The following is an 18,120-nucleotide window of genomic DNA, read 5'->3' on the forward strand; positions in this document are numbered from 1 at the left end:
TTCTCCTAATTCATGGAAGTCTAACATGTCACTAAGAAGTATGTTTTATCTGGTATAGTTGTTTTGTAAGGATATATTCCTCCTATAACACCAAAAGCATTAAATTATAACACTGAAAATTCTGAAGAAGAAAATAAGTCAGTTAGAGAATGGGCAGGCTGGTTAATAAAATAATATATAATAAAAGAAATGAAGTATGAGAAACAAATTCAAAGGATGGAACATAACAACTTTGTCATGATGTGAAGTATGGGCTATCATAAGTAAATATAAAACATAAAGAAAGGCGAATTGGTCAAATTTCACTTACTAACTGGATAATGTTGGAAGTTCAACTCAGGTTAAACCTGGTTCTTCAGGAAAAGGCCCGTGGGATGAAATCCTCACTGAGGTTTTTCTCTGATAGCTTTAAATCAACTCTCTTGCTTCTCAGCTATAGTTATTTCATAGCTACATCATTTTACACATTGTATAGCTTCCCATTTATGCTATCTTTTTATTACATTGTAAGTCTTGTATATAAAGCACTCAAAAGTCTAGAATATTCCACAGTAATAACAGAATTATGGTAAAAGTTTCCCAACATGAATAATATGAATAAATAAAAATTTAACTAGAAACTGTCATGATGTAGTAAACTTGTCTCCTCTTATAGTATCTTCAAAATTGGCATTTTGGGAAATTGCTTTGATAGCAAATAATGTTTTCAACATTCATGAGATTACTTCCTTTTATATCCCTGGAGCCTCCAATGTTCAACTTTCAGTAGAGTTTCTTTATACTTCTCTTTGTTTGTTTTTTCTCTCTTTATACTTCTTACTGAGCTGTGACTCCTGAAACTTAAGTTTCCAAGTTTAGAATATTTCTATAAGAACTCTGATTAGAGATAAACTACTCAGCACCCTAAAGTACCTAGGACCACACAAACTACATTAGGTTTTAAAAATAAGTGCAAGAGTATCATGTTTTAGAGACAAGGGGTGCTAATTTAGTTTTAATCTAATAAAATGCTGAGAGGTTGATTTACATTCAAAATATAGTATCATTTTGTGAGTCCTCAGAAGAGTTCCAAGACCATTCAATAATCAAAGATTAAACTAAAACTCACTATGGAGATTTTTACTTATTCATAACTACTGTGAAGGCAAAATCTCACTGGGATTTCCTCTATTTAAATACTCAGTGAGTACCCATCACTCCGCTGGGCACTATGCTAAATCGTGCAGAGACAACAGTAACAAAACAGAGACTAGTCTCTGGAGCTCACTTTCATTACTGAATATTAACTAAACCCAGATTATTCAATAATATTTTTATTCATATTTTATTTCTTAGGAGATTTTTATCTGTTTAACCAAAACATGGAATCTCTATTTTTTCAGCCAAGTTTTCAAGCAGTGGCCTCACCTTCCTCAAAAAATGTCACTCATTCAAGGAATCAGGTATCTACATATATCGGGGTGTGTGTTTGTGTGTATATTAGCTAATATCTTCATGATTTAAAAAAGCCTCCTCCTTCAAAAAAAAAAAAAAAACAATGAGTTATCTAATTTTTGTATCGCTTAAGCAATGTATATGCACAGTATGTATACTAACAGGGCTGGGAAGAAAGCTAACATCTGCCTGCCCCAGAAATAAATTAGCATGCAGCTAACATCAAAAGAGCCAGAAACACTCACTGCAAGTGTGAACACATATTTGATTGCAGGACTGTGTCTTTCCCAGGGCTGACCTTATAAATTAAACAGTGTAAATCTCAAGGAAGTGTTTTCTGAACATTTAGATTCACTGTGAACATTAGGATGCCCTTCAAATTAACATCTAACATTATTAGCCTATTGTTGGACATAAACTGCTTCATTACTGGTGACTGAGAAAACATACATACACCAGTACGAACACAGAACTTATAAAAGAATGAGACAAGAACACTGGAGTGGGTTTCCATTTCCTTCTCCAATGCATGAAAGTAAAAAATGAAAATGAAGTCGCTCAGTCGTGTCCGACTCCCAGCGACCCCATGGACTGTAGCCTACCAGGCTCCTCTGTCCATGGGACTTTCCAGGCAAGCATACTGGAGTGGGTTGCCATTGCCTTCTCCGAAAAGAATGAGAGGAACTATTCAAAATCTTGGGATGTGAACATTTAAATAACTAGATTTTTTAACTAGGATATTGAATCTGCATATGGAAAAGCTCTTGAAAATAGTAAATAAAGCTCTTTACTTTGATGCTTAGAAGTGCAATAACAAGAAAATACCCAATACTTGGGAAGTAGTATCTGAATGCACTATACTACAAAGATTTTGTGGAACTAATTCCTACTTATAACCCAGTCTCAGTTTAAATGCCCCTTCCTAGAGGAGACATTTCCTCCTTTACCATATTGGGCTATATTGTCACTATATCCAAATGCACAGTGGTCTCCACTTCCATCTTTTCTGAAACTCTTAACTCTTACAATGAGCTGCTAAGATCTTCCCTACTAAACCATAAGTTCCATAAGGGCACCATCTATGTTTATCTTCTTTTCCTTTTTATAATCAATGCCTTGGCAATATGCATATTTTTGGAGTAAGTTAAGGAATGAATACATAAATAAAGACATGAATTCTAAGTCATCTCTAGAAAGCATGAAAGATTAATTGGAAAAGTTACTGTCTACAATGAGAACAGCATGAAGGGAGAAGGGAAACATTAATACACCCTACATCTATTTAAGAATCCGAAACACTTAAGCAGCTTTACTCATTCAGAGTGTAGAGAAACCCAATTCTCACCTTCAGACTACCGTCTGTATGCAAAACAAGTATGTCGCTTAATTTTTTTTAAGCTAGAAGAATGTCTGATTTCATTTGAAAAGCAAAATAAGCAATATGTTCTCAAGTGAATTGTTTCCCAGCTGGAACAGAGAATAGAAAGTATTATGGTGGCATCTTTCATTTGGAAGCTGCTCCATGAAAAATCATGGGATACGGGGTCACACTTAGCAAGGGCAAAGAAACAAATTGTGGTAAACCCATCAGCGTTATCAGCATCATTGTGAATTTTAAAATATATTCAGTAGCTGGTATAAAACAGGTATGAAACATAAGTCTAAACAGTCTGAAATAAGTGACCCAATTAAAATCTAGGGTTATCATGTCTAGCAATATGAAATCTTCAGTTTCTATGATTTTATAGAACACAGTCTTGTTCTATGACTTCCCCCGGTCACCACAATCATTCCCTACAATTCTTGGGTCAGCCCTCTGGATAATTTCTATCATTTTCTCCTGACTATGTCGTCCCCCCAACCCATGGCTTACCTGTAGTGTCGGGAAATCTCTTCTTCCACCTGGGTGATGAAATCACATTTGGTACATGAGTGTTCTTTGCTTTCCTTGACAGCCGGCTGCCCATCTGGTCCTTGCAGGTGACTGCCTTCTTGCTTGACATCCGATGCCTGGGACTCGTGCGCGCTCTCATAATGAAAGAGGAGCACATCCACGTCGGGGGTGGAGAACGAGCACTGGTGGCACTGGTGCTTGACTCGCGAGCTTCCGGCCGCCCCAGGAGACAAGTGCAAAAGCAAGAGCGCACAGTGGGAACAATTGCTTTTTCTACAAGCGAATGGATAAGTAATTTCGCCAAGGTGCTTTTCTGGGCTGCAAAGGCCTCTGGGACAGAATGGACAGTGTTTAATGGTACACTTATGAATGTTATGGAGCTGTTGATAATGGCGAAGAAGTGGCCCCACCACAATGACATCGGGGCCATGGCTCTTGGAATATCGAAAGTCACAGAACTGACAGTTGTAGCTCGTGACCATGTTATCCTCTGCTCCCTTGCTGGAGAAGTCCTTCTTCTTCACCCCACCAGAGCCCTTGTCTGCCTTGGTCATTGGCTCCCCTTCTGCGCTTTTAGCTAGATCATTCTGATTAATGACAGAGCCCCTGGAAAGCTTATCATTCAGTTCTGGATTAAGGCCGCCTGACTGCGCTCCACCATGCTGCTTCCCGTAATGTTCCAGCAACTTCAGTGAGCTCGAGGACTCACAGCTGAAGCTACAAAACTTACACCAGTAGTAACTGGTGGCCTCTGTACCATTTTGTCTCGAGTCAAGGGGCTTGATGGGCACTGAGTAACCAACGGGTGTGTCATCTACTGCCTTGACTGTGATCTTGTCCTGCCATTTGCCCAGGTCTCCAGCATCACTAGACCGGACTGCTGGGTTGGATTTGTTAGAGTTTTTCTCTGAAGGTTTTGTACCCTCAGAGGAGGGGAGAGAAGCTTTTATTTTGTTCGGGTGAGTCTGAAGAAAATGTTGTTCTAGTTCTGTTGATGAGTTGCCCATGTAAGTGAAATTGCAGAATTTACAGCGGAAATACTTGGTGTTTCCTTGGCAATCTGGGGTCTTCCGGCCGATGCCAATGAATGTTCCACCTGAAGTGACCTGGCAGAGAAGACACGGATGTTACTTTAAAGGAATCATTAATTCAGTGTTCTCTGTAGGCAGGTGGAGGTGACACTGCCAGATATTCTACATGAAAAAATACAATAGTTCTTCTGCTTATTATGAAATCACTTGAATAATTAGAGCCAAAGAAATTCACTCTTCATTACTCAATAGCCACTCTCTGAGAAGCTCATTATGCTAAACTTTTTCGGCCCAAGTATCAGACGAAGGTAAGTAATAAAAGTACTATAATGAATTCAAAGGATTTAATAATATATACTTTTAAACAAAAGACTAAGAAGATGACTTTCAATTGGATGTTTTAAGACTGCCTCCTTCAAATCCTGCAGAAGCATCCAAATCACTAGCGATTTCTTGTCACAAAGCTAAGGGTTGCTGTCAAAACCAGAGGCAATTGCTCAGAGATTACTCAATGCAGGCGCCCTCCAAGAAAATCCTCTGTTCAGTTCCTACGGCAATGAGGCTGCAAAGATGACGTCTATCTTTCGGGTAAAATAAAAGTGCTAAATGACCAAACAAAATGGTTCATGGATAAAGCCCAAGTACGCAGTTAGACTGAAAGTAAAATGAAATAGCTGGGCTTGAAATCTTGGTGAAGGAGGACTAAGGTAAGGAATTTAATAAAGTGTTTCCCAATCTAGAACAAATAAAATGAAGAAAAGCTTCATGAGGCTTATTTGATGAAGGCTATGTCTCATAGCAAAGACTCAGCTGCTCTGATGAGCTGGTCATGGGGACAGTCAAGGACTAAAATAAAATAATTCCACCATAAAAATCACAACAGCTTGGTTTCCTATCCAAAATAAAAAAATGTATATAGTGCTAGGGCAACCACAGCCTTCAAAGGGCATTTTGTATAAAACTCTTCTCTGGGTACACCATACCAGGCGGCTCAACTGAGTGCCAGCACCCAGCAGTCAAAATTCATGGTTTGAAGGAGTTTTGACAGAACTGGTCCAAAGGGGGAGAAATTTCCTTTTTTAACAATCAGGGGAATTTTTAAAAATTTTCCAGCAACCAGATGTAACAGATTAAGCACGTGGCATAATTGTGTTCTTCCTTCTTTCACAGCTGCTCAAAAATGACATGTGTGATCACTGTTCATATCCAATTCACTCCATGAGAAAAAGTCTCAAGCATCTCAAAATCATTTACAAGATTCTACTTAACATGCAAATAATATTCCTTTAGTGCACTGAGAGACATGGCTGTACACTACTGTACAGGACCAAGACAGAAGTCCATTCTGCCACTTAAAGAGGGGTGTGACCTAGATAGAATGACTTAACCTCTCTGGTCAACAGCTGCCTCCCTGCAGGCAACCTTTAAACCTACTTCCAATATTACAGTTTGAGAAGATGTGCATGAACACACCAACAGCTCAACATTTACTGTACATTAAGATAATAAATTACAAAGGACTCCCACAGTCCTTAATCGAAGATGACAATGTTTCACTTTAGACAATGTCTAAATTTACCATGGCAAACCCCCAGACTGCAGTCTGGTGACAGCAGAGCATCACCTAATCGGAAGGACAAGACTGGGGGCACCCTCCCAGGCAGCGATCTGACAATTAGTCACTGGTGTAAAAGATGTCGAGGCCAGACCACACAAGATAAGTCTAATCACCACTCTAACGAGCATTTTAGAAACCAAAGCAAATAAAACTTGCAGTGAAATGTAATGCATAACACTGTAAAATTCCTCCATTTTCTAATTCACGAGAAATGAGAAGAACCTTGCTTTCAAAAACAAAATGAAACCTTTCAATGGCATGCCACCTACTCAGGTACTTGGTTCAGGAACTTCAACTTGAATCAAAAGGCACAAATTCAAAATATTCCCATCTTCTCTAATGTAGGCAAAGAAAACCAGTGTAGAAGCTCTAAAGATGGAAATATGCTTCTCCGAGCTACCATGTTTCTTCAGAGTTGCCGAGTTTCCCTCACAGAAAATGTTTTGAACTATTGCTTGTAGAACAAGGATTCCTGAGAAACCATGACATATCATCACTATTTCTTTGATTTTGCAATCTTCAATCCTCATGTTTCATGTCCACACTGCAAGGGCTGAGCAAAGAGCTCATACAGTGTTAAGAAAGCCCTAAAGTTAAGATTTTGAAATGAATTAAAATGACTGTGAAGCATCACAATATCTCTTTCAGTAGTTGACATCAACTTTAAGAGTCAGAAAATCCATGCTAAGAAAGACTGAACAGGACATTTCATACCAAAAACTGCCAGTTAAACTTTTTGGTCTGGAATTAATTAAACTACTGTGAAAGTGTATTAAATTTTTTGAGTTGGTAGTGTCTATCTATCTGTCTAAACAGTGTGCAGCTATGCTCAGTGGCTTCAGTCGGGTCAGACTCTTTGCGACCCTAAGGACTATAGCCTGCCAGGCTCCTCTGTCCATGGGATTCTCCAAGTGAAAATACTGGAATGGGTTGCCATGCCCTACTCCAGGGGATCGTCCCAATCTAGGGATCAAACCTGTGTCCCCTGCATGGCAGGTGGATTCTATACGTATTGAGCTACTGAGCGAGCTCCGTTTTTTTGGATGCTTTTAATGGTTATATACTTTATGCTAAAAACTGCCTTCATATTATTCACTGTCCTTCAAACAACCAATAACACAAGGATCTCCTTTAATGAAAAGAACAACAATACTGACATATATGGATTATCTATTTGCCTTCCTGGTAAACAGTATTTAATCACATTAGTATTACATATTATTAAAAGTTAATACACTATTGGAATTACATATCCTATACATTATAAAAGTCAACTTTAGTAAACATAATTACTCAGTGTTCTATTTCTTTTCTCTTTCAAAAAGAAGGTTTTAAGCCTACATCTGTGGCCATTTTTATACATTATAAGAGATGTGGCAAAATATGACTGATGTATATCATTTAACTGTCATTTGGAAATAAAATATAATTTCTTATTTTAGGACACCATACTTAAGACTATCAACCATGTCCATTTAATTTCATGACTCACAAATGTTGACTTAAAACAATTCTTTTCTAGATTAAACCCAAATACACAGCAAGAACAGTTAATGCAAAATCAATGTTTTGCAGCAAAAGTTTATTTAATCTTATTGCCAGGAAACAGCACCTACACTTTCAGAGAATTATTTGCAACTTTCCAAGCGGTTGAACCCAGCCATTGTGATAGAAAACGACTTATTCCCTAGCTATGACTATACTAAAAAGAGATCACAGCAGAATAAAGAGTATAAACTTTAATGTTTCTTCTTTTGCTAACCAGAACTCTAATAAGAATCTATTAATCTGGCAATGCCTTAGATACAGATATCCACATTTTAAAATTCCTTTTAAACTGCAAATTCTGTTTGGGCCAAAACTGACACCTTATCTCTCTAATAGAGATCAGAAGTAAACAAACTAGACCACACCTCTGTTTTTAAATTACCTATATTGAGGACTTCCCTGGAGGCTCAGTGGAGAAGAATCTGCTGGCCAACTCAGGAGACACAGGTATGATCCCTGATCTGGGAAGCTCCCACATACCTTGGTGCAACTAAGCCTAGGCACCACTACTGAAGCCTGCATGCCCTAGAGACGTCACTGCCAAGAGAAGCGTGAGCACCACAACTAGAGAGTAGCCCTGTTCACTGCAACTGGAGGAAAGCCAGTGCAGGAGCAAAGGCTCAGCGCAGCCAAAACTAAATTAGTTAATTAATTATTTAAAGCTCTTAAAAAAATGCTTATATTTTATGATAAAAATTTATAGAGAAAATATTTTATTCATTTGTGTTTATCTTTACTTGCATTTGTTTCCTCTCAAGGGAAGTCTCAAGACAAATTCTGTGAAAAGACCCATTATTTAACCTTCTGGAATCTCAGTCTCCTCATCTTTAAGGGCATAAAGAATACCATACGCCTTGCCACTTTTTAGGATTATTATGAGGATCAAGTGATAGAATGCACTTGAAAGTTATTTGCAAAGTCCAGATCAGTCTAGAATTCTTTGAGCTGGTGGGAATGTTCTGTAGTCGTCTACCCTGTTGAACACGGCAGGCACTAGCCACATGTGGTTATTGAGTACTTGAAACGGAGCTAGTGCAAATGAAGAACTGATTTTTTTCTTTAATTTGTTTTAATGACTCTTTCATAAATTTAATTACCTGAAATGTAAATAGCCACATGTAGCTGGTGAATACCATGTCAGACAGCACACTCTACAGTACTATTCACATGAATGAAACTATTATTTAATAAAATGAACTGTCTCATGAATTTCCCCGGCCACTTGAAATGACTAAACAGAAGGGAAAGTAGTAAAGTCAAACTCAAATACTTGTCACTGCTAGTATTCTTAACTGTAAACAGAAAAGCTCAATTCTGTTGTTACTAAGCTAATGTTTTCATTTACATTCCTTTTTGGACCAGACCAAATGAATGGTATCTCATTCATCTTTGGAAGTAAGCAGGAGAACGATACCCTTTGCTTGAATGAATGAACTAGTACCAGAGATATGAAATCTCCCACCTATTTGGGATATGGGGGCTATAGTAACTTACAGCCTTATTATTAATTCAACATGACAAATGGGCTTCTTTAAACAATGAGACAAATTGCATCTTTCACCCAAAACAAACGGATTATGGAGTCATTCACTTGTGAATCAGAGTTATACAGAACCACCCAAGATACCTGTTAAGGCATGAAAAGGAACAGATTTTATTATAAGTTGTTTTTTACTGATGGAGGACTATGACATCTTTTTATTCTATTTTAACCTCAGTTCTAAAAACTCTTCCTTCCATGTAGTTTGTTCCACATCTTTCATTTATAATTTATCTACATATGGCTTTTCACAAAATTGTTTCACTACAGAAGTTAAAAATATAAAAGGTTGGCTTTTTTTCAAGGTCTTTAACCTCAATTTAGTTCTTTCCTTCTAATAATATGGAACAAAAACTAGTAAGAATCGTATCTAAAAGAATATGTCAAAGGGAAGGATCTTTTAAAGCCTCAGAACTCTTTAAAATGACACTTTAGTAAATGTACTTATTTTCAATGGAACAAAAAGAGTTGTTTGAACTAAATACAAACTCTTCCTCAGATGTGGTTCATTTTCAAGTACTATAATTGATAGCAACAGAAACAATTAGGAGGGTACTAATTTAAAAGGACTTGAGGTTACTGATTGATCATCAAAAAAGTAAATTCTTGACAATAAAAAGTTAAGTTGTTAAAAATCACTGTTAAAATACTAAACTCACAAATAATGTGAAGAAATCTGTCAGGGCCCATCGTGGCTGAAAATAACTAAATTCAGGATCAAAGTGCTAATCTACATTGGGGGTGTTTCTGTGTTGTACAGTGCTTCAAAAAAACACTGCAGAATATAGAGTGTGCTTCAATGATGTATCTTTGATGGAAATTAAATATTTAAAATTTCAATAACAAACATAATTAAATGGCAATCAGCTCAGTCTCGTGTTATCATATATCACATATATATGAGATATATATATATATATATAGCACCAGAATAAATCCCATAAACAACCTTGTCATTTGGATTTACAAAAGCCAACTATTTGGGCAGGGGCGGCAGGGGCAGGGCGGGGCGGGGAATGGATCCGTAACTTAAATTGGTAGAAGTGGCAAATATAAGGGTAAAATACTGCCCATTCTTAATTATCTACATTTTTATAATAAATTTTTTCGACTACAGTAATAAACAGTCTATCTCAAACTGGTTTTCCCATTTTACTCAGCATAATATCAATTTAATTTTCTATGGTTATTTGGTTTTGGAGAGACAGAAAACCAGTAAACCTTCAAGTCAGTTTCACTAATTTAGAAGACAATCTCTTAGGAGAAAATATGCAAAATAAAGCTGAAAATGCAGTGTAAGTGGATGATAAGGCTGGGTCCATTATCCATAACACTCCTCTCCTGCATCTGATTTGCCATCACTGCTGGCTCGGAATGGAGATAAATATTAATTGCGTTTGTTCTAAAGAGGGTCCTAATGGGAAATGAGAGCTGAATCACTGTGGAACATCCTTCCTTCAGGGAATGGTGATTCGTGGCATGCCTACTACATACCAAGCACTGAAAAGACTCAAAGAAATGACAAAATCCCAAACCCCCAACAGTCTGCACTTCAGTGCAGAAAACTCCCAGCTAAATAAATGACAACAGTGGAATATGTACTTCTGCTCAAGATGCACCACGTTCCATGATCACACAGAGGAAAAGCACCTAACTTACCCTGACTGGTCTGCAAAGGTTTCTGAAAGGAGGTGACAACTGAGCTATGGACAGATGAGTTGGCATTTGGGGTGAGACTCAAAGGTGGTGATCTCAGACAGGCTTTTCACGTGCAGGAAACAAAATGAGTAAAACATAAACGAGGATGATACAGTGCAGGCTGCTCTCAGGAAACATGGAGGAATTTGGGGGCTGAGAGAGAATTTGGAAAAGTGATATCATGATGGAGAGTCTACACTGAATTATACAAGTATACTTAAAATAATGTTTAATAAAAATTTATGGAAAATTTAATTATGCAAGTATAATTTAAATAATCTAGTTTTTTAGACTCTACAAAACACAAGACTGATAAGTGGAATTTTTAAAGATTAAAGAAAGGAAGGAAGGGAGGGAGGAGAGAAGGGTATGAGAAGAGAAGGAGGAAAGGAAGGACAGAGAAAGAGGAAGGAAAGAGGAAAAAGAACAGAAAGAAACAGGAAAAGGAGAGGAGAGAAGGAGGTAGGAGGTAAGCAGGGAAAGGAACAGAAGGAAACAGAATGAGAAAGAAAATAAGCAAAGAAACCATTAAGAATGTGCTAAGAAAACATTAAGGGTGGAGCCGGGGAAGGAATAAAGAAGAAAGACAGGACAAATCGTTCCATTGTTTGGAGAGATACAAATCAGGAAGATACCCAAGGCAACTGACATTTCCAGCCTGACTTGAAAATAGGAACCTAGAAAAAAAGGAGAGGAACACAAAGTTGTTTCAGGAAAACAGCTAACAACTTTACTTCTACACGTGTTGACTTTGAGATGCCAGATGGAATATTGAGGTGGAGCTATTGGAAAAAACTATGATGCTGGGAGGTATTGGGGGCAGGAGGAGAAGGGGACGACAGAGGGTGAGATGGCTGGATGGCATCACCAATTCGATGGATGTGAGTCTGAGTGAACTCCGGGAGTTGGTGATGGACAGGGAGGCCTGGCGTGCTGCAATTCATGGGGTCGCAAAGAGTCGGACACAACTGAGACTGAACTGAACTGAACTGACCTGCCCATCAGCTGGAAAAACAGGTCTTAGAATAAGCTACTGTTTATTATAAGATTCCCAATATGTTACTGGACACATGAAAGAATGCATATGCTCTTTGATATCAACAGGTCATCTAAATATTAAAGGAGCTATGCTGGACAAGTAGAATTCCTAAGTTCCTCAAGGTAGCCCCAACTTACTTTGCTTTTAGGAGCCAGACACTTCACACAGCTCTGAGCACGTGATGGGGAATGACACAAATCAGACATGCTAAGGGCATTCTGAACGTCTCTGCCTCCACACCCATTCCTATACTTACTTGTAGGCAAAGAATTAAACCTAATTACACAACTTTAAAAACATATGGAAACTGGATGCATCTCCTTAACATTGAATCTTCATAGAAAAACCAACCTAAATTGTGCCTCATAACCAGAAGAGGGAAATACAACTCTGAGATCATTTATTAACTCATAAATTCCTAAAAATAAGTCCTTCAAACAAGAGGAATATGAAGTATATCAAATACATGGACAAAGTGTCCCTAAATATGGGGATAAAAGACTGCATCCTTAATTGATGAAATCAAAATTTGGCCCTTACACACTCTATCAGAAGTATTTTCTGTAGCCAAAGTAACAGTGAAAATGAATCACAGTAATTGAAAAAGACATATCAGCAAAACTCATTATCTTTTCAACGATTTCAGCTATAAGCTGCTAAGTCGCTTCAGTCGTGTCTATGCGACCCCATAGACGGCAGCCCACCAGGCTCCCCCATCCCTGGGATCCTCCAGGCAAGAACACTGGAGTGGGTTGCCATTTCCTTCTCCAAGCTAGTAAGTTTAAATAACGCAGCATCACACTACAGAGACTGGATAAAAGACCATCACAAAGTCCCCAAATTCAAAGTCTCACAAAATCGCTGAAGTCCCCAAATTCAATGTGACTGGAGAATATGCATCAAACAGATCTAGTGTACCATGTTATATCTCCTCCCTTGGCCTGTTTGCTTTTTTGGTTGGAGTAAACTCAGTCTTACAGTTGAGAAGGCCTTATATCACAGTGGTTGTGAAGATAGTTTTCTGTAGCCTATTTACCCTGCTTTACATCCCACTGACCCACTTCCACAGCTCTGTGAACCTGGGCAGGTTACTTTCCTCTATGCTTACTCCCTCCTTTTCTAAAACGGACGTAACGGTAGTGTCAACCTCAAGGGTTTTTATGAAGATGAGTTATTTAATACATGTACAGAGCTTAGGTCTATATGCACATACAAGAATCCCTTAATAAATGCTAGCGATTATTAGGAGTGAATCCAAAATTGGGGGAAAAAACAGGACATACATGTAGTTTTGATTATATAAGCTAAAAAAATAAAAGAAGGATTGGTCAAATTTAAAGTAATACAGAAAAATAATTTTACATTTGATTTTGAATTAAAATTAAACAAGGTCTTCTTCAATATTCTGAACATGCTTATTAACACTGACTTTAAGCTTCAGAATCCTATCATGAAGAATTCAAGAGGTCTATGGGCTAATGATTCTCAGAAACAGACTCCATAAAGGAAATCAGAAAATGAAAGAGAATTGCTCTCCTTCTCCCAACTTTCCTGGGGTTAGTACACTCCATATGTATCTGTGTCTCCAACAGCTGTGTATATGCTGTAATTACAATGACCCAAGAAACAAAAACACTGAATAATCTGCTGACTTGATATGGCTAGCAGAACATGCCATTTGGGGATAAAATTTTTATTAAGAGTTGAATAATGCTAAATTTGATTGAATGCACAGATAGCCATGATTCCTTCTTCTAAACATTCTGCCTAGAGAGGAATACAAATATTCAAGAAAGTGATGCATGTTCTCCAAACGATAGCAAATAAACTGAAAATCCAAGAAGGGTTGACATTTATCAGGCTGACCCTCCTGTAACAAAGCCCAATGGAGATTTAACCATCATGCAGGTAAAAGGATTAGTGAAAATGGTCAAACTCTTCTATTCCACCCGGGTGGCTACATTATCCAGCTCAGCTATCTTCATGATGAAAATAACCTGGTAAATGCCAGAACTTTGCTTTTGCTTTGTTTTTACGGCCTTAGGTTGAGCATATGTTTTGTTTTGCACACTTTATCACTTGTTAAAGAGACACAGTCCTGAAAAATAAGTATGGCTTCACGGACCAAACACTCCGTACTCTAGAGAGAATCTGAAGTGATTCAAGTCTCATTCACCAGTTTTTGTTTTTTTTTTTTTAATGCAATTCTCCTCAACTCAGAAAAACAAAGCAAGAGAACCTCCTAAGCTCCACAACTTCCCTCTTGCTCCAGATCAAAGGAAACAGAAGGCAAATAAATAAATATTTGGAGGTTAAAATTCAAGAAAAGTCAAAATCAACCAAAATGAAATGAATGTTCCCTGGATTTTTCTCTTTTTTTCCCAGACCAAACTGTAATCCCCTGTTCAAAGGAGTGTATGGGAACATGTTAAGAATCTTATAAAGCTCATAGAGTTAAAAATGTTGAAAATACAAATACAAAAGATGACTTCCTAGCTTGAAAATCTGTTCTTCTTGCTTCTAACATGACACACTGGGCAACTCTGCTAAAAATATATTTATAAAACAGAAACATAGTGCTCCTAGCTCAAACACAAGACAGTCACTGAGATTCTTCTGCTAACCTTAAAAATTTCATTCAGGGTTAAAATGAATTTAATAGCTGGCATCCTGTAGCTCCCTTCTTAGAGGCCTGAATAATGCAGAATAACAGGGAAGGTTTCCTAATATGCAAAGGCAACATACACATCATGAGCATTTATAAACTTGAGCTAGCTTAAACACTTTCCCGTGGGAAGCACAACTTGACAAGACTCCGACTTTTATAACCTGATCTGAGGGCTAAGAGCTCCCCCATAAAGATGACGCCAACACCCTAATGCACCGCACATTAAGCCCCAATGAAACAGCAACGTCCGTGTTTAACAACTCAGCCCTCCACTCAGCAATGGTTTAAATACAAGCATAATAAAGCAGATTAAAAAGAAAGAGGCTGTAATTACTTTTAGAAGAGTTCAATCTCTTCTCCTATTATTGGTGAGCCTTAAAGGCTGAACACAGGTAGCAAAAATTACATAAAGGGTTGCATCCATCATGTTGCATCCATTATTTTTTAAAAATTTAAGCATAGTAATCGATATAACATGCAGGGGAAATTTAAAAATTGAAAAAATAACATCCTGGTCAAGTCCATGAGTCTTAAGCTAGCCATTATATCTTTCCTTGTTTCTTCTTGGAAAAGATCAATATTTTTCTTCTGATTTCAGGGCTGGGTATGCTACCTCACGGTGTGGGAGGGGCGGGGGGCAGGAGGGATCTGAATTCAACAGGCTCAGAAATGCCTGTCCTGATTTTATGATGAACCTTTGAAATAATGTCCATTATCTGGCTGGAGATTTTTCGATTATGAAGGAGAAAAAGACATTCTCATTTGACATTATTTTTTTTTTTTACAAATCTGTAATTCTTTGACTTCATAATGTATAATAAAATTTCCACAGAAGTGGAAACGGTCAGTTACAAACATGCCCAAACTTCAATTATTAAAGCCAAATAGATGTCAAACAATCTGAACTTGAAACTAGAAATCTTCAAATTTGTTTCAATTATATCTTTTTCCCCCAACCCTATATATCATGCCTGCACTCAGGTCAGTTCAAATTATTTAAAACCATCCATGTCAAACCAAAATATAGATCAAAGCCACAGAGTTCTTAAGTCCTCTATTTTTGGCTTCTGTTCCTTTTTTCCTTGGCCTAAAATGTCATAAATCTCTCATTAACCACCAACTGTCCTGAATGTTAAAAAAAAAAAAAGTTAATTGAAAAAGATGAATGAATTGCTCATCTATTACTTCAACTGGCTTAAATTACAGATTGAGTTTAATAATTCCTGGAATGAAATGACTATTTCTCTGTAATCCTCGTATTTACCAACATCTTTCTATCAGAATACACACAAGCCATTAATTTGCTATCAATTTCTGACAAAACTGCATTAAAGAAATTCTATAGTCAGCGTTTTACTTCCTACAGCTTTTAGTCTCCACGCAGTTCGCATGGCAAGGAACGAACCTCTCAAATGGCATTTCAGCAACACAAACATATGTGGATGAAAAGGAGGGGGCGGAATTCAGATGTGCTTTTATTCAATTTGTGCATATAGGGAAGCTATCTGATATTTATTTCAGCATAAAAATATTAATAAGTTATTTATCTTCAGACATGTTTCTCCATCAACATCTGGTGTGTGTATGAAGTATTCAAGATTACCATTTGGCCTAAAATACATTCAGTGGCCTTTTCCCAAACTGAAGAAAGTTAACTCTCTTTAGGCTGGTTTCTCTCTCCAATCATTGCTTCAAAAGGATCATCCACTTTTTCCATAGATTGCTGTGTCCGATTTGTAACCATATTATTTCTCTTTGGGAGGGAAAAAAATGATTTTAACAAGATTATCTCCTTGCATGTGATCTCCTACCATTTCTGTCTTCTTTACTGGGCGCTGCTGCAAGGATTTAGGAGACAGCAGAGCCTAGGATCAGCTGTTTTATTTCTAGTTCTATTAGTTCAAACTCAGATAGCTCCCACATCTGTTTTATTTCTAAAATCACTGCCCAGGAAAAGTGTCCAGCTCATTCTACCCAAACATAAACTTTACTATAAATAACTAGGAACCTAACAAATAACTGTTTGGGGGAAATGGAAGTGTGTTTAAAAATCTAAATTCTTCCAAACTATAGGCCCTTAGTAATCTTGGTTTCAGAGCCTTCCTGACAGCCAGGATCAGCTTTCCTTAGAAGTTGTCCCCAGAGTGAGCAAACTGAAACTCTGACCGGAAATCCAGGTATTAACATCATATTCCTCACTAATTGTAAAACACCATTTCACATACTAACATTATTCACTTCTAACCCTTTTATCTAAGACACGTATTTGCTTTCCAATCATAGTTTGACAGCAAAGTATATCTGACATAAGACAGTGAAATGATCTTTAATAAGACAGCAGTTCAAAGCATGTAGCTTTCATGCATAATAACTATGTTGGCTTAATTTGCTACGCCACAGAAATCATTCTATTTGTGGAAATTCACAAAGTAAGATGGAATTTTTAAGAGAGCTTTCCAAAGATGAAACTGGATTTTTTGTATCTTCTTTATTTCTCCCTTAAAGTGATAAGACTGCCATTCTGACATTTTTAAAGGACGTGGAAATTTCTCTTCTGATCCCTCTTACGAGCATTGCAAAATATATTCACTACCTGTTATATATAACCTCTTCTCCTGCCTTTCTTAATTGGCACTAGGTCAAAAGAGAGGTCTAGAACAAATGTGTTATAACTACTGAGTTGATAAAAATAACTGATATTTTCAGGGATTGAGGAGGTCAAATAAAGTGTGATGCGATTTCATTAGTTCTCCAGTACTTCTTCTAATCACTCCTGAAGAAGGTTAACATTAAACCTAATATGTTTTGAAATCCCTGGCCTAATAATACAATAAAAATCTACAGACTGTAACAGAAACTAATACACTTTCTCAAGCTGATCATCAGTGTCAACTATACTAAAATTGCTAAAATGAAATGAATACATTACTTAAGCGTCCGTTCTGCATTTCATTCTATTTCAAATGGTGGATTTTTTTTTCATCTCACATATGCCATAAACTAATACAGAGGGCAGATCAAAAAGGTATGCCATTTTTAATAAAAGTAGAAATCTAAATTACTACTAAATGCTTTCATAAATTGCCATTTTCCTTAAATACAAGAAGGAATGCTTTACTGGTCCACACCAAGGTCATTCTGGTGTCCCTAGTACTTACAATCACATTGACTTCTTTCTGAATCAATGTAAAATTTTATTTCTAAAGTTTCATTTGCAATTATGTTGCTTTTCAGTAGTACATCTCTGCACCCACCAGTGTGACCCAATTCTGGTCCAGTTCAGTGTAAAATCAAATCCTCATCCAAGACACAGGAAAGACTCTCCTTGAAGGAAACACTATAGCCAATTTTTATAATCTAAAACTAGAACAAAGCATGAATTACTATCATGTCAAACCATAAAGATTAGTGCCATTTTTGGAAGACTCTGAAAACATCAAATTACCATGAAATATGTTCAGAAATATGAAGCCTAGCTAATTCCATGAAAAGACTTTTCCCAGCCTAATAGAAATGTTGGGATTAGCTTCCATGATGAGAGGCTAAAGATAACTCTTGAACACACATTTGGATCAAACAAATGTGTCCGTCCCTTCTGCTTCATCAAGCAGGCTAACCCCTTCGATACTGGAAGCTTGACTTTAACATGC

At 37.3% G+C, this 18,120-nt stretch overlaps 1 protein-coding gene across 2 annotated transcripts in view; it reads right to left on the bottom strand.

Annotated features, from left to right (window-relative positions):
• LOC120860720 (zinc finger transcription factor Trps1) overlaps positions 1–18,120 on the bottom strand; it is a 275,412-nt gene that overhangs the window by 206,157 nt on the left and 51,135 nt on the right. For both annotated transcript variants that reach the window (XM_040236466.1, XM_040236465.1), the window contains one exon: positions 3,308–4,434. In XM_040236466.1, the coding sequence (XP_040092400.1) occupies positions 3,308–4,434 (1,127 nt within the window). The remainder of the gene's footprint in view (positions 1–3,307; positions 4,435–18,120) is intronic.

Source organism: Oryx dammah, unplaced genomic scaffold (genome assembly GCF_014754425.2).
Source record: "Oryx dammah isolate SB20612 unplaced genomic scaffold, SCBI_Odam_1.1 HiC_scaffold_11164, whole genome shotgun sequence".
In the NCBI taxonomy this organism is placed as follows: domain Eukaryota; kingdom Metazoa; phylum Chordata; class Mammalia; order Artiodactyla; family Bovidae; genus Oryx; species Oryx dammah.